We start from the raw sequence: 18,486 nt of genomic DNA, 5'->3' as shown, positions 1-18,486 counted from the left end.
AGACATATGATCTTTTAGAAATGAAGAGAATAGTCATAGATTTTCTTGGACTTTCAAAGAACAAAATAGACCATTGAAGTGGATATCAAACATAAGTGAACTCAAATATAGATTAATAATGAGGGCTCATTCAACATTTGATAGGTCAATTTTTCCTCAACAAATTGAAAATGCCCTTATCACGTCTTTAATTAAAATAGCATAATATAACCTTAGTTCCATGAGCTAAATTATGCTATAATCCCTTATAGGAAAGGTCATGGTAGGACAAGTGATTATCTGATGTATGCTGAAAAGCAAAACAAATCAGGTCATCAAAGAATTGTAGTCTGTGAGCTTAGAAAAAGGGGAGGAGTAAAACAAAAAACAGTATTGTTGTCAAAGATAAGGCTTAATGTATAGAAGGGATTATTGTGAGAAAAAGAGGGTAGATGACATTTTATTTTTTTAAAATTTTTAAATATTTTTATTTATTTCTTGGAGAGAGAGAGAGAGCGTGAGCAGGGGAGGGTCAGAGAGAGAGGGAGTCACAGACTGAAACAGGCTCCAGGCTCCGAGCTGGCAGTCAGCACAGAGCCCGACGCGGGGCTCGAACCCACGAACCGCGAGATCATGACCTAAGCGAAAGCCGGACGTTTAACCAACTAAGCCACCCAGGCGCCCCGACATTTTAAATTAAAGTGTTTCTGGGGCGCCTGGGAGGCTCAGTCGTTTGAGAATCCAACTCCAGCTCAGGTCATGATTTCGTGGTCCGTGAGCTCCAGCTCCGCATCTGGCTCTGTGCTGACAGCTCAGAGCCTGGAGCCTGCTTCAGATTTTGTGTTTCCCTCTCTCTCTCTCTGCCCCTCCCTTGCTCACGTTCTGTCTCTCTCAGTCTCAAAAATGAATAAATATTTTTAATAATTTTTTAAATAAATTAAAGTGTTTCTGATGGGTGATGAGAACTGGTCATTGCATTCAGAGTAGAGAAGAATCTCTAAAGTTAGGATCATGAGGAGCTGTACACATCAGGGAGGCTAAGTGTGCTTGTTGATATTACCAAGGATGGATGCTGGTGATATCAACGCCCTCCAGCGAAGCCAGGAGAAATATTTGAAGGCCCCAAATATCCACAGATAATATTCCATTCAGAAAACAGGTGAAATATTTGGGGTGTGTGTAAGCTCCCCTTGTGATTTTTGCCTGTGCTCAACCTGACCTCTTTATAACTAACCCATTGCAACAGTTCAATCCGCTTTAGTTTCCCTCTGCCATATGTAATCCAATTTTCCTCACCCCTTGGCAACTTGTAGGAAGTGATGGAGTTTCATCTACTGATTATATTGGTCAGAGTTCGGTTTCAGAGACTTGTTACCTCTACTAAATGTTTAAGCAAAAGGTGATTTTAAGGGTATTAATTGGATTTTAGAAGAAAGAGAAAGGTGAAGACACGGATGCAAGGATGAATCACAAAGCATACTACCAAGGCCGCTTTACAAAACTGAAAAGAAATGGCACTGTTATTAGCTGAAATCCTCAGCTAATTCAGGAAAATAAGACCACCAGTATCAGTCTTGTAACCAGGTCATTTCTGCCCCACATTCCATTTCTCATCTCACTGTACTTTGTTGCAGAATCAAAATTGCTTTTATAACTTCAGGGACATAGGTATCCAGGAAAGTTAGTATTTAGTATTCAGCCTGTCCAGAGAAGAGATATTAAAAGGAGGTTGGCATTGATAATTGTACAACGTTATGATGCAATTTAAATTTCAGTAACCCTCTCCCTCAACTGCTAGTTAAGAATCTCTGACTTCCTACAGGATCCCTGTATTAGTTAGTACTCTCCAGAAAAACAGAAATAATAAGATATAAATAAGTATATATAGGAAGAGATTATGGGAATTAACCACACAGTTGCAGATGATAAGAAGTTCCACCATCTCTCATTTGCATCTGGAGAACCAGGAAAGCTGGTAAGGTAATTCTGTGTGCATCCAAAGGCTTGGTGGCAGGCATGGGGAGACGTGGTATAAGTCCCATTATGGGTCTGAAAGCCCAAGAACCAAGAACACCGATGTGCACAGACAGAAGACAGTGAATGTCTCAGTTCAAGCAAAGAGCAAATTTGCCCTCCTTCCACATTTTGACTTTACTCAGACCCTGAATAATTTGGATGATGTCCATCCACATTTGTGATGCCATCTTCATTACCCAGTCTACTGACTCAAATGCTAATTCATTCCTGTAACACCCTCATACACACACACACAAATATGCTTTACCAACTATTTGGGCATCTTTAGACCAGTCACATCAGTACACAAAATTAACCATCAACACCTCCAACAAGTATTTCTTTTTCTTTCTTTTTTTTTTTTTTTTATTTCTAGGAGAGAGAGAGAGAGAGAGACAGCATGAGCAGGGGAGGGGCAGAGAGAGAGAGAGGGAGATACAGACCCTGAAATAGGCTCCAGGCTCTGAGCTGGCAGTCAGCACAGAGCCCAAAGCGGGGCTCGAACCCACGAACCGTGAGATTATGACCTAAGCGAAAGTCAGATGCTTACCCGACTAAGCCACCCAGGCGCCCCTCCAACAAGTATTGCTATAAGAAGTCCACCTGGCACTTGGACTTCACCTAGGTAGTCTATATCCTCCCTCTTTGTATTGCTTCTTTCCAACTTGCCAGTGACTCCCATGGATAAAAGCTTTTATGATAGAAAACTTTACAGTAATGAAGTCTCAAAGAAATACAGTTGTTCCAGTATTATCTTTCCAGATTTTAATTCCAGATTATAATTTCCAGATTATCTTTCACAGATACTCCTTCTTGGGTTCCATTTAAGAAACATAAAGAATCCATTTCCCTGTGGTCAGACCAAGGAATGTAGGTTGATGATGGTCCCACGGTACATCCAGCTTCACTACTCCACTTCAATGTCTAGGGCTTTCTTGTGCACACACGCTCATTATACATGACAATTCCTTGTTTTAAAATAGTTGTCCCAGGAAGCATATCACAGTCAATGCATCTGCATAAAACTCTGGCAAGTCTACCACACCAGTGTACCAGCACTCAAAGGAATATAATTTCCATATGATATCATAGCAAGAACCCAAATACACACAACATATAGTCCTCTTTGTCCTAAATACATGTTCCATTCCATTGTTCCTATCCACTTCTTAAATCCAGGCTTTTGACATCCCTATATTTGTGGTAACTATTCTTGTTTCTAGCCTTTTGTCAAACTTGGATCAGAAAGTTTGCACAAAGGAAATATATTGTCAAAAGACCTGTGGCATTCAGGGAACTCTGTAAATAGAAAATTGGAAACTTGGGGAGGGTGGGAAGAGAGTATGTTCAAGTCTTAAAAATCCAATAAATAAATTCATTTTAGCTCTATCACTAACTACCCACCCTTCAAAGGAAAACTGACAAAAGTGTAGACATAAGAAATTTTCTTCACACAGGGGAAGTGAGAATGTGTACTTCGTGTTCCTTTTGTGTTATTTTATTTGGCAAAGAAGCAATTAAGCAACTGAGAGACAACCCCATTGAAACACAAAAAGTAGAGAAAGTCTGTCTAAAACATCTGTTTTAAAATTCTAAAGTCAGAAGATTAGAGGTTGATAAAGAGAAATATTCTCTGCAATAGGTTTAACACCTGCTCACTGAATCCCCTAATGCTCTTGTGTTGTGCAGTGTTCTCCAAATCACAGATAAGTCTGTCAATCAAGAAATGACTTAAATGAGGCCAAAACATCTTGTAGCAAAAACCACAGCAATAAAAATTACAGAGACCAGGGAATTCTGGAACACTGAAGATGTAAAAATAAAAAAAAAGCAGACAGAATTTCATGTCTGCCTCTCTAAGTAATTTTACCAATTTTCATACAACAGGATATATTTACATTAAAAAGACCTCTAAACTGATAGCATTTTATGATTGTAGTTTATGTTTCATTATAAGACATTAATGGAAAACAGGAAAAAATACATATTAGTATAAATTATTACAAGTTGTCATCATTGTTTTAGTTGATTGGACTATAAAAGATTGTTGTCTTACATTTTAGATTTTAAATATGTGTTAATTTCTGAAACGGTTCCAAGATTTGTAGCAATAGACATAAATAATGCTTTGAGACATGACTTCAGTAGAATAAAGAATTGCATTCTCTGTAACTAGTTGTCTGCTTCAGGGGAATAAATTCAGTCAGGTCAACTGTTGGCTGCCACAACAAACACGGGACCTGATATCAGAGCCACCATGTTTCTGTCACAGCTCTGCCATTTTATCTTTCTAAATCCTGTTTTATCAGGAGCAAAAGTGAAGGATTAAATTGTAGTTAGGTTTTATATCATGCCAATATTATATGTATTTATTTTCCTCAAGTTGCTCTTTGTAGGCCATATCTTATCATGTGTGTTCAACATGAGCTCACAGACAATACACAGAGAGTCCTGTTGGTCTACTAAATCATAGACAAATCAGAACCAGTATATCAAAAATTCTGCAGGTTTTTGAAAACTGATTGATCAATGATGGGAAAAGACCTCACTGACCTATGACTAAAGTTGACAGGGACTAACAATTCTGCAATATTCCTGGATGATATTCCAGCTGAAGCTTCTGAGTATATGGGACAGCTACATGACCTGCTTTCTGTTCAGATCTATTTTTTCATCATCCTAACATACTCCAGAAAACTTTCTGCCTCGATGCTGTCTGTTTCCAGAAATATCATTTATCAAGTTCTAATATAAAAGGATCTTTCATATAATTAAGATGGGAAACTTGGATTGCATGTACTCCTATCGACTTTTCTATTCGCTGACATTGCAATTAGTTGCCAGCTAATCAGAACCAAACAATGCAGTTTCAGCCTGATTATGTGTGCTTTACCATCCCTAAGAAAATCTCATGAAGTATAAGAATCCATTATAGAAAGAATAGTGGGAGTTGAGAGACCTTTTATCACCATCCAAGGTTTACCTCTTTAAAAACTTGGAGTGACAAATATAAATCCAATCATTGCCACCTGTTAGTTTCTTCTTGAGTCTAAGGTGATGACAATGGCTTATTCTTGGCAAATCCTTAATTAGATTACAAAATTTTTTAAAAATGATATAACATAGCATATGTATAGACATTCTGCTTGATGTTCATAATATCTCTACTTCTTATATAAATCTCTCAAAGTAGATATTATTAAGTCATTTGAGAATCAGAAAATATTTGAGTTGTCATGTCAAAGCCATGGAAGAAATTGGGAATACTGAAGGAAAGACATATTGCAGAGTCAGAAATGGTTTTAACTCACTTTTTATCTAATATACTTACAACAGGCTTAAATTGTGTCCAGAATAAATTATAGACTTTTAACAGTGAGACAAATGATAGTATGAAAACCTCAGTAAAAACATATATTAGGAAATAAAATGTCCACAAATTACTTTTAAAAAGGGGATGTTTTGTTGGCAAACCCTAAGGACATATATAAACTCCTAATCACATCTGGGAGTTTAACATTTCACTTCTGGTCACTTCTCTAGAAATGTCCATGATCATAGTACAGCAGAGTGAAAGGCAGCATAGTGTAGTGGAGTCTGGGCTTGAGAATACAGAAGAAGCATTCCTTAGATAAGGAATCCAGGCTTCTTCATCCTAGGGCTGTTGTAACAGATTACCACACATTCGGTGGCTTAACACAACATAAACTTGTTCTCTCACAATTCTGGAGTCCAAAAGTACGACATAAAATTATCCTCAGGGGCAAACTCCCTCTGAAGTCCCCGGGAGAGAATCCTTCCTTGCCTCTTCCAGCTGCTAGTAACTTGTAGCATTCCTTAGTTTATGGCAGCATACCTCCAAACCCTGTCTCTGTCTTCTCTAGGCTTTATCCTGCTTCTCCCTGGCTGTCTCTCCTCTTTTAAAGGTATTTAATGCACTTAGGACTCATGTGGATAATCCAGAATGTTCTCATGTTAAGATCCTTAATTAAGTTATATATCCCAAAATCTTATTCCAAATAAAGTCATATTCAGATCCTGGAGATCAGAATCCACTTATGGGATCTCATTTCACCTTAAAAGACTATCTCTTAAGACAGTTACATTCTGATATACTTGGGGTCAGGACTTCAATGTATTAATTTGGGGGTGCACATTCAGCCCAGAACAAATGCAAAGGCGGGATCAACATCAGTGGGAAGTGGGAAAGGAGCAGAAAAGGAAAGGCAAAAAGAATGAGTGTGTTACCCAGTTCCCTTCCATTACCTTTACTCCATCAGATTAGAAGAACTTGATGGATTTCATTCTCCAAAGAATCTATAGAAGTTATCTCCAAAATCCATACAGTATTTGTTAAGCTATCAGCAAACCATTTAATATTATTTCTGAGCCATATGTAGGATAAATAATGTCATAAAGACTAGCACTTTTTTTTTATAAAGGGGACAAACATTGCTATTAAAGTGAGAGTTCATAAAGCTTCAGTTATACATATGGAGAAATAATTGGAAGATGATATATCTTGCAAGGAATAAAGCAAGACAGGCCTATCTGGTTTGTATTTCAAACTAAATGCTGGGATCTCTGTAACAGTAGGTCTTATTGATTTATTTGGATGGACACTTTTCTAAGTATGTAGAAAAATATTTATTTATATACCTGACTAGATAGGAGAATTAATGTCATCTAGGGACACATATAAGACATTCCAGAATTATTCCTTCATTCACTTACAATTATGTAATCAGCAATGATAACATGCCATAGATGACATATGTCATCAAGAAATAGACACATTAGTCTTCACAAACATGCTATTGCAACCAAGAAATATAGGTAATGTTATTCCAGTCAAAGAGAGTATGTCATGGAGACTGCTAAGTCAGGGTCTAATTCATTTTACTATAAACACACCCCCAAGATATAGTAACAATAGAATTTGGTAGTATGCAATAGTGTTCAATTCTTCTTCCGCTAGGATTTTGGGAAGCTCTATATGTATTCTTAGCAGAGAAACCTCCAAACATAAAGTTCACAGGACCAAAGTATCCAAGGGATGCTTTATTGAAAATTCCCTCTCTTAGCAGGGAGAATAAGATTTATGACTTCTGCACAGTAAACTGAACAGTGATATTTCAGTAGAATGATTGTTGCTATGTCCTGTTCTACAACAGGGGCATTTCTAGTGAATCCCCAAGTAGGGTATATGCACTGCTGTCCTGGCTCATGGGCCATTTTCCATCTGGTTATACTCAGCTTCATTTTATTTAGTGAATTAATCTTTCCTTCCACAGATTTATCCAAACCAAAGTACCTCTCCTCCCCCCATGCCACACACAACCCTAGGATGCTTAAATGTCTATGCATTTTAAACATTTTAAGCAACCACTTAAAAAGTATTTAAGTGACCAAATACCACTTTCCAGATGTATGCTGACAATCAAAAAAAGTTTTAAAAAAATGATGTTTCACCAAAGGAAATAAATCAACATGGCAAAAGGGCATTAAGAGAATAATTCCTAGGGAGCACATTAACAAATGTGTAATAGCTTAACCATAATTTTGAGGTGTGTGTATATTTGTGTGTGTGTGTGTCTGCATCTGTGTGTGTAAGAAGAATTGAACACTATTTAAAATGATTTTAAAATGTAAAGCAAGAAATTGCTACAGAGCAATGAGGGACCTCAGCTACAGAGCAAACTCATCAGTGAGATTTCCAAACAACGGAATCAATCGGTCCCCTTACATGATTCTTTATTTCACCTCACTGTTTGATTCCTTTATTATGTTTCCTATTTTATAAGTACTTCTCACTTTTGTTGGGTATGCCATCTCCACTAGATTTTAAACTTCTTAAAGTCAGGATTTGTTCTTGTTCATGGCTGGCCACCTAGAGCTGACCAAAGTGCTTGTTGCTTAGAATGCTTAAGCAGTGAAACAAACTAACAAAGATAGGATATTTAAAAAGTCACAGGATTTCCTCCTTTCTTTTCTTTATTATATTTCAATAGAAGGTTTAAAATATTCTCTTTTTAAAACTCTTATAGTAAGTACTTAGGTGTGTAGGAAAAAGTATAGATGTAGCAGGAGCTGAAAAGCCATTGTTTAGGAAGAAGGTATTTATGCATATACTTATCAGTTAAGTACTTATAAATGTGCAAGGCTCTGTACTAGATTCTATATATATAATATGCCCTTGACATTGTTATGGACCAGTGGGGGATATTGACATCTAAACAAACAATACAACATGGTACTCTTGTTGTGTGAGCAAGAACAAGGGAAAGATTCTCAAGATAAGATAGAAATGTTTTCACAGACATGACCTTTAGTTTCAGTCATTAATGTTGAGCAAGCTTTTTCCTAGTGCCAAGAGAGAGAAAGCACTCCCTAGGAATAGAAAGGGGAAAGGAAAAGGGCACAGCATGCTCACGAATACCAAGGAATTTGGAGCAGTGTTCATGAGCACACAGGAGTCATGAGGATGAACGGGGAGAGAAAATGTTTGGTCCTCACTTATACTGAAACTGTTAACTACTGTTTTCCACCTTCACCAAGATTATAATAAATAGAAATGATTTGGGTGGAAGCAAGTGGAATTTGGATTAAGATTTTAAAGGAGATTTCAGACTCCCTATTATTGCTAATCTTAAAGATCAGGACAGACATAGCTGAGATCAGCTTGATAATGGAGAAATAGACTAGCATACAAACTACTTCCAGGTCTTTTTTTTCTTTTTTCCTAATTTTATAACACATTGTGAAAAAATCATAGTAATTTACCACGTAACTCAAAGTTTGAGACTCTACTTCAGGAAGTGTGAATTTTGAAAACTTGAATCTTTGTTACAATTACTTTTCTTTCTTTTTTTTTTTTTATTTTTTTTTTCCAACCAATGCAGCTTGATTTTATTGCAGGGAAGCTAGGGAGGAGCAAGGCAGGTGAGGGTCTTTGTGGGAACTCCCATTGCTAAGAAGGACTGCCAGGCCCCTGGTCTGTCCGCAAGGCAGGAGAGGATCAGAGGCCTGCCCCCTTTGGTCCATCTTGGGCCCAGGTGTCCAGGCCCTCGCTACTTGGGGCCAAGGTAGGAAACAGCTTTTCCTGCTTTTTGCAAGGTCTCCAGCAGAAGGTCCACAGTGTGCTCAGAGTTGATGCAAACCTTCTTGTTGGGTAGGTCAATGTCAAACTCAACTACTCCTAGCTTGTTGAGCACCCGACTGACCTCATTGGAGCAGCCTTCACAGGTCATGTCCACAGAGAACTCGTGTTTCAGCATGATGGTGAATGTCGTGGCAATGACGCCTCTGCCTGGCCTACAATTACTTTTCTATCGTTTACACTTATATAAAAGTTTTTAATTTACTGTAGTCTAGAGTCAGAGATAAACCTTTATTTGAAACTAGTATAAGTGTTCTTATTTCATTTATCACTTTACATTGTAAGTAAAAAAAACACTGAACTTTGAGAGACAAGCACAATTGATTCGCTAAGTCCCTAAAAGATGTCATGCTGCTGTGTTTGCAAATGTTTTAACTTTATTCAGATCTCAAGAAATGAATCATTCATACTATATTTCTTTTTAAACTTTGGGATAAATAAGAATCACCCCAGAGATAACTTAAAATTCACAATTTGCCATATCGGAGGAACATGCTGAGAGGAAAATGTAATCCTCGGTTACGGGAGGCTGGGCAAACTTGGAAGAAATAAGCAGACACAATGTGGAGAATATCTGGGGCCCCAGGGCCCACGCTCTACAGCCTCAAGTTTCAATGGAGGCAATCCATGGTAATGGGCAATACAGTCATCACCAAATGGTTCTCTTTTTTTTCACTGAAGACATTTAAGATATTTTGTGTCACGTGTCCATGTTCTGTAGTCTCTACCTGGGAATTTTTATTATGTCAGTTATTATACATACTCTACATGCACCATGGATCACGCACATTCTGCAACCGGGGGGGTCTTCCTTGTAAGTGAGAGAGTCCACGGGACCCTACCCTTCGTTCCTCTCCACTTCTCTCCTCCCTCACATTCTACCATTATAGAAGTCACTTCCTTCTATCCATCAATCTCTCAGAGCTAAATTTCCCAAGACACTTTTTCTTCATTTGTTCCCTACCACATAAGGTAAAGAACCTATTAAAATTTCTGCCTTTAACAATATTCCCAAGAGACATAAAAAAGGATTGAAAATGAGGGCTTTGTTCAAAGATGTTCAGTTGAGCTCCTGTAGCATATGAGTTGCGCTGGCCTTATACACTTCTAGCGATGGCCCCAATCTTTATTCAAATACTCATTCTCTTATAAAAGTACCCAGTTTCTTATTATTTTTCTCATTCAGTTTTTCTCTGGACTTTGCCTACTCTACTATTCCTTTTATTACATGCACTGCTTGTTTTTCCTTCTCTTCTTTACTGTAAAGCAGTTCGAAATATGAGCTCTATTTTCCCTCGGAGCTTGATACGCACACACGTGTGTGCACACCTACAACACACGCTCACATACATCTCCCTTTCCAGACATTTTCAAAACACTGCCTGTCTCTGTGTTCTTACCACCTATGGGTTTCTGAATCCTCACCTCTGTTTCTCCTATACTTGCCACTCAAAGGAAAACGGTGATCCCAAAACTGAAAAATAATTCACTGTCTTTGTAGCACTTTACTAATGTCACCCCAAGTGTACTCTCTCCTTTGCCTAGACATTTCTTCAGGTTTCCAGGAAGTCTGTTGACTTCCAGGAGAAAACCATCTCCAATAGTAGATTCCTTTACACCCTTAAGAGAAGGCAGCAAACAAACGAAGTTTTATTCCTGTTAGGTTTCTCTTAACTCTCTTAACTGACTCCTTTCAGAGTCAGTGCCTAATAGAGGCTTTGGGGACTCCAGTCTAAGCTTCTGTAATTCTGTGGTCCTGGTATAAACATTTTTGAATACAATTTAATCAAAATAGCGACATGGAAGAATCAATCATCTTAACAGCTCCAGTCAGTCATCATAGGAGCTACATTCTTGGTCATTTTCTCTGTGTTGATTCAGCTGCTCAACCAAAAGCCCAATCCATAGATATCTGAAGATAGATTAAGTCTATAGCTCCATTTGCTTCTATGATGACAATGTGTTACCCATAGTCTGTCCCAGATCTTTTGTATTCTCACCTATTTATTTGTTAAAACAGAAGACAGAGTGCATGTCAACTTTCCTGCTCTGAGGTAAAATGTGAGGAGCAGATAAATAAACAAAACCAAGAATCTAAATAAAATCATTAAATGACTCCTAGGGAGCAAACATGCTTTATAAAATGTGGGTGACAAAGAGGGCTAACATCCAAGAGGAATTTCTTGTAATATGTCTTTAGAATAAATTCCTAAATTTGAAAACTGATTTTAAAAAGCTTCTTTCCAAATGACATTCTAGAAGCATAAGTTTTACAATGGCATCAATCAGCTAATTTATTTTTACAGTGACACCTACTTGTTAGACTATATTCACAATGACCCAAATCACTGACCAGGCAGGCAGTTTGCATTACAGTAAAGATCAGCTACTCCATTTTTGCTACTACTGAGTCTGCGGAAAAAAAGGGATTTTTGTTCTTGTTTTGTTTTACTTTACTGAAAATTGCCAAGTGCAACATGTAAAAATATTTGTTGGACACTTTTTATAAAAGCTATGACATTCTAATCTTTTAGTCTTTAAGGCTCAACATAGCATTGATTGAAGTCATATAACTTATCTCACTTTTGACCATAAAAATAAGATCACCATTTTTATACCAACCTATACTATTGTAAATTCTCTAAAACTCTCTTGTTATTGTATGTTTATTCTTAAATTTTTTGAGTATTTTAAAATAAAAAAGACACATAATTCAAGCCTATATTATAATATTGTAAAACAGAAATGTTACCCAAAACTCTTTCTTCATTTTCTTGGAAAATATTATAAATTGCAGGAAAAAGTATACTGTTATGTCTAGTCTTTTTGTCAGATAAGTAAACATCACAATGGATGGATGTTCCTGAGTTTCAATGAGAAGAATACAAATCTTCACGCTATCTCAAGGGGAAATTTATTTTCTTTCGAGACTAATAAATTTTTTAAAAATCCTTGAGAAAACTTGGACACCATAAAATTTAAACAAAGTATATAACAATAACTAGATTTTATTTGCACATTCCTTCAAGAGTTTTTTTTTCTTTTTTTAAAACTTTTTAAATGTTTTATTTATTCTTGAGAGAAAGAGAGAGAGCATGAGCAGAGGAGGGTCAGAGAGGAAGACACAGAATCTGAAACAGGCTCCAGGATCTGACCTAGCTGTCAGCACAGAGCCTAATGTGGGGCCTGAACCCACGAACCATGAAATGATGACCTGAGCAGAAACCTGACTCTCATCCAACTGAGCCACCCAGGCACCCCAACATTTTCTTTTTAATGAGCCCTAATATTCTATTGGTTTAAAAAAATTATGTGATAAGAATATGAGATGTCTTTCTAAATCAGCCTAATCAGGAATTACTAGTATCTATCTTTTCAGGCTAAGTATGACTTAGGACATTTCTCTAAACAGCATGTACTGATAAAAGGCTTAACTTAAGGGGCACCTGGCTGGCTCAGTCAGTAGAGCATTAGACTCTCGATCTCAGGGTCATGGATTCAAGCCTCACATTGGGTGTGGAGCCTACTTAGTAAACAATAAAGGCTTCACTTAGGTAAAGCTGTCAAGGGCATTGTGGGATTTCTGTGCCCATTCATCCATCTATATACACTTCAATTATGATGTGATTCCACTTGCCTACACATGTTTCTGCTGCTAGTCACAGAAATCTCTCATCCTTAAAACATTTAGTAACATCTTAGTAGAAACATATTTACTTCATGCTAGTTAATAATGATAATTATTCATATTGCAGTTTTTTAACATTAATCCAACAATGTGGCTATTTTAGTAACTACATGAAAAAGACTTATTGCCAAGTATGATATTATGGACAAATATTCTCAGCATTCTCTTGTAAATAATACACGTCCATCCTCGTTCATTTATCTGTAAAAGTAAACATAGCACTTTAATAATCCTTGGTCATTTTTTGCTACTATTTTTGTCATTGTTGGCTTCATTAATAATGCCTGTTTCTACTTAAAAGACATGATCTCAATATAATTTGTTTTTTATAATTAGACTTCTAGGGAAATTAAGCATGATATGAAAGCTATCTTTTGTGGAAGAAGGATAATACATAGTTTTATTTTGTTCTGTTTTGTTTTTTAACTTACCAAAATTTACATTCTGCCCTATCTGGGTGTTTTTGAGACAACATACAAAAAAGCCATTTATTTGATCATTCAGTGCTAAAATAGTAACATATTTATGACGGTTTGTTGAAGACAGTTCTATTTATCCTGGCCGTTCTTATTCACGTAAGTACATACAGCACTTCCATCTCTCTCCCCTACCTTCACTATTGCAATGACAATCAGCAGACAGGAGAGAACGAGCCAGAAAGCAATGGTCAACATGCCATTTCAAGACTATAAAGCTGCAGCAGTTGCTTTTTAAGATGAAACCTCTAGAAAGCAGAAGCAAAATATAAGGTTATAATTGTATGAGCTTGTTAAGGAATAGTATATGTACTAAAACTGAGTAGGTGACTGTCCGCCTCCTGTGACCATCTCAAGTGAACTCTAGAGGAAACAAACAAATGAACAAACAAACAAACAAAAAGAACTGGAAAACCACATGAGTGAATGATGCATGGAGGCAATATTTTTGAAATATTAGATGTGATAGAAGCATAATGTATTAATGGTCTTTCATGTGTCTATTTGGAAATCAGTAAAACTTAATTTTTATAAACAAATTATACCTCACAATGAACAATTATACTTGCAAACAGTCTATTCCTTCTCCCTTTTGCATATAATCCCCTGTAAACTGACAAATTTCCTGAGTTCTTTCAGAGCAATCTGAAATACTGTCCCCGGGCTGTGGTCCACAGTTAAACAAGGAATGAAGTTCTGAGGTTTTTTGTTTGTTTGTTTGTTTGTTTGTTTGTTTTTTCTAGTTGACAACCAGAAATTTGGAAATTCTGATCTCATTGCTTTTTCAGAGGACAAGGTGCTGATGTCAGTGGACTTGAGCCTAGGCAAGCATAAATGTACTGTGAACAATTCAATTAACACAACTTTTAAAATAAATTCGGATATACCAGGCAAACTACTGAATATAAATGGACTCCACAAGTTCTGTTTATACTTATAAATTAGTAATTTGTAGTTCCCATTTATTGGGGGACAGTTTTCTATCTCAAAATACTGCTCATGTTAATATTTTGGACCCAAATTCCATACTCCACTTTTATCTGTGTAGTGAATCACTTGCACTCTTCAATCTTGCTCTTTGCATGTTTTTACACATTAATACATTCTGATTTAATATGAACAAAATAATCTTTTCTGTCTTCTAATATAGCATGGATCATGATGCTTAAAAGTCAACAAACAAATTTTTTAATACTTAAGGAGCAGCATAACATTTGTCCAATTTGTCCAATAGTTGTTGTTTTTGAATTACCAAATGAATCTTGAGTATTGAATGGACATTGAAAATACACTACAATGTACTTTCTGCAAGTAGGGTAAAACTAAAATATAATGATTTTTATAAACAATTTGATGTTATTAATTCTTATTATTTTAAGTATGAGAATTAGATATTGTTAAGTACAATAATCAACACATCTAAAAGTAAAAGAACATTTTTAAAAAAAGAGAACATTTTCTTTAACTAATTCATAATTAATTTCTCGCCATTAAAGAATGGTGAGAAAGGGTTCTTTTAAGTAAAAATTAAGTAAACAATCTACCTAAATATTGAACTATGTGGTCCTTTTAGCTGAAAAATAGTGCTTTACAGCTGGATTTTGAGCAGCTGAGAAACCTAATCTGGAGTGTGTTTTCTAGATATTTATTTGATGTCTGAGCAAAATTCAGCCAAGAAGGTAGAGCCTGGCAACAGACAGAATCCAATTAAAAGGAATGGTTTAAGAGTTAGGAAGACTCTAGAACTTGGGAGGATCAAATACTGTAGTTGGTAATAAAATTATTTAATACTGAGAGCACCAGAGAGCTTATAAGACAAGATGCAGAAGAGTAATTTATAAATGAAAATAGAGTTTTGCTTGTTTGGATGCTTGGTTTGGTTATTAAATCTTAACAGTCTGATAAAAAGGAATAGCCATTTCATAGATAAGTTTTCAGTGCAAAACCTTTTTAAAATGTTATCTATTTTCTATTAGAGTTTTGTTTTATTTAATATCTTAATTATTTAAAAATTATTTTATTGTTTTTCCATAGAAAATTGGGGGAAACAACTAAATCGTCTTAACTTTTGCATTGTTTAGTGCACTTTTACTGGAAGAATAATTCTGATACATAAAAATCATAATTTCAGAAATAAACTGCTCTTTTTAAAATGTAAAGAAAGAATGGTGGTAAGTCACAATTTTTTTTAAATTAACTGAAGCATTTTAAAATGTTAATTATAATTTCTTTATACTATATACTTATTCCATTTTTTAATCAAATGATTTCAACCTAAGGCACTGAGCGTGCAATTAACTGCTCATTTATTTGTCTCTAAGGGGATTTCTCAACTTTCCATATATCAACCCAAGTCACTCTTCTGTTTTGTTGAATTAAATATCAGGTTTCAATTCCCTTTTTTCTGTCCATCACAGAACTGCATGAAGAAACCATTAATTCCTTCGTCAGACTCCAAGTTAATTTTATTTACTATTTTCTCATCAAATAATAAATGTAATTATACACAAATGTAGCAATAAATGTAACAACTTATTTCTTTCATTCACAACAACTTCTTAAGATGGACTAATGGTAGCAAATGATTTGGCTTTAATTTTAAGATTGTATTCGTTCAAAAGATAAACCTATGTGCATGTGAACTACAAGTAAACATAAACAAGTCACCCATCTTTCTCTTCTATGTACCATTTTCTTTTTCTGAGTAATCGCTAAAAACTGGAATAAAACTTATGATTTTATATAAAAAATAACACTCTACTGAAATGTGGTGATCCTGACTGTCAACAGAAATGGATGTGCAAGTGCAGGGGGAAACTCATTCTTTTGAGTGAAGCTGCACATACTCAGGGAAGAGAAAGTGTTGGGTTGAACTGATTAACTTCATAATAAAGGGTGTCTGGGTTGCTCAGTCCGATTTCAGCTCAGGTCATGATCTCACTGTTTATGAGTTCGAACACCCCTTCAGGTTCTGGGTTGGCAGTGTGGAGCCTGCTTGGGATTCTCTCTCTCTCTCCCCCTCTCTCTGCCCCTCCCCATCTCTCTCTCTCTCTCTAAGTAAATTAATAAACTTTAAAAAACTGATTAACTTCATAAGGAGAAGCAATTCAATGCTACAGAACTCAAATTTTCCCAAATATTAGAATAATAATTCTGTATAAAGAAATATTATTTAAACTTAAATTGTGATGGAAGTAAGAAGTCTTCATTGCTAATTGTCTAGGAACACTATATTATGTACAGTGAATAAATGCAAATATTCACGAATTCTGAATATTAGGAGAATATCACCGCAATCTTACTTGCACTTGTATATATGTGAAGTATATACACACATTCAATAAATACTTTAGAAAGGCACTCAGGAATCTTTATAGTATGACCTTAACATAGGATGTCTTTTTAATCTCATATTTAAATCTATTTTTTCGACTTAATGATCCAGTTACAATACATTATTCAGGATTTCCTGAACTGATTTCCTGAACACATGTATTGCTAAAAATCTTCATCAGAATAGAACCCACTACAATTCTATTTTAAAAGATCCATGTTGTTGAACTTGTTTTTTTTGTATGTGTGTCTTTTCAAAGAAATTTACCTCCAAACATTTAGCATACTTCTTATGTAATTTTCATTTTATTGGTTTAGTGCCAGCTTATCTGCTTGGATTATGCTTTATTTATCTTTGTAGATTTTTTTTTCTGTTTTTGTTAGTACCTCTCATAATGCTTTTATATATTTGTACTTACTCATATTTAATCAATAAAAATATCAAGTTGAAATGATATCCAGGATGGTAACAGAAGACGTAGCACGGGGATGAAATGTGCTACAGTACAAAGAGAACAGTGTCAATATAGTGTAGGATGTTTGGTTCCAATGTCATTTTTCAGAGAAAGAGAAAAAAGTCTTAAAATTCTTACAGAAACACAAAAGACCCCAAACAGTCAAAGGAATGATTCAGCAAGAAGATCAAGCTTGAGACATCAGAGTTCCTGATTTCAAATTATATTACAAACATACAGTTTTTAAAACAGTTTGATACATGCATTAAAAACAGATGCATAGACCAATAGAACAGAACAGAAATCCCAAACGATTCCATGCATATCCAGTTAACCAATCTTCAACAAGGGAACCAAGAAACGGGGAAAGGACAGTTTCTTCAATTAATAGGTTGGGAAAATTGGACATCCACAGGCAAAAGAAAGAAAAAAGAAACAGAGAAGGAGAGAGAGGAAGAAAGAAAGAAAGAAAGAAAGAAAGAAAGAAAGAAAGAAAGAAAGAAAGAAAGAAAGAAAGGGAAAGGAAGGGAAAGGAAGGAAGGAAGGAAGGAAAGAAGGAAGGAAGGAAGAGGGATCATATCTTCATGATACACAAAAATCAACTCAAAGTGGATTAAAGATTTAAATAGAAGACCTAAAACCCATAAAATATCTACAAGAAAACAGAAAAAAAATCCTTGACATTGTCTTAGCAATGATTTTTTTTATGTAACACCAAACGCACAATAAGCTAAAGCAAAAGTAAACTAGTAGATACATCTAACTAAAAAGCTTCTACATAATAAAGGAATGAATCAAAATTAAAAGACAACATAGAGAATGGGAGGAAATATTAGCATATCATATGTTTGATAAGGGATTAATATTCAAAACATATAAGGAACTCCTACAATTCAGTAGCAAAACAGATTAACCCAATTTAAAAATAAGCAAGAACATGAATAGTAGTCATTTCTCCAAAGAAGATATATAAATGGCCGATAGGTATGTGAAAAAGCAATCAACATCACTAATTATTAGGGAAATAAAAATCAAAACTGAATTAAGATATCTCACACTTGTTAGGATGGCTACTATTAAACAAAATAAATGAATAAAATAAGTATTAGTGAGAATCTGGAGAAAAGGGAACCCTGGTATGTTATTGCACAAAATGTAAATTGGTACAGCATTATGGGAAATAATGTGGAGTCTCCTCAAAAAAAAAAATAGAACCATTCTATGATCCAACAATCCCATTTCTGGGTATTGATCCAAAGGAACTGAAATCAGGATCTTGAAGAGATATCTGAACCTCCATGTGTAGCATTATTCACTGCAGCCAAGATATGGAGACAACTTAGTATCCATTGATGAATGAATGGATAAAGAAGGTCATAC

The 18,486-nt window shown here is 35.5% G+C and overlaps 1 protein-coding gene across 1 annotated transcript; it reads right to left on the bottom strand.

Annotated features, from left to right (window-relative positions):
- Positions 1-8,938: 8,938 nt before the first annotated feature.
- On the bottom strand, positions 8,939-9,286 carry LOC120225077 (copper transport protein ATOX1-like). Its single transcript, XM_039223307.1, has one exon. The coding sequence runs from the start codon at positions 9,270-9,272 to the stop codon at positions 9,066-9,068; it is 207 nt and encodes a 68-aa protein (XP_039079238.1). The 5' UTR covers positions 9,273-9,286; the 3' UTR covers positions 8,939-9,065.
- Positions 9,287-18,486: the final 9,200 nt, after the last annotated feature.

The sequence above is a fragment of the Hyaena hyaena genome, unplaced genomic scaffold, assembly GCF_003009895.1.
Source record: "Hyaena hyaena isolate Hyena2069 unplaced genomic scaffold, ASM300989v1 scaffold_1315, whole genome shotgun sequence".
Lineage (NCBI taxonomy): Eukaryota > Metazoa > Chordata > Mammalia > Carnivora > Hyaenidae > Hyaena > Hyaena hyaena.
The sequence above is the reverse complement of the archived record's forward strand: the minus strand, read 5'-3'. Positions and strand labels throughout refer to the sequence as shown.

Excerpts from the sequence above, each read along its gene's own strand:
- LOC120225077 (XM_039223307.1), bottom strand. The coding sequence starts at position 9,272 with ATGCTGAAACACGAGTTCTCTGTGGACATGACCTGTGAAGGCTGCTCC.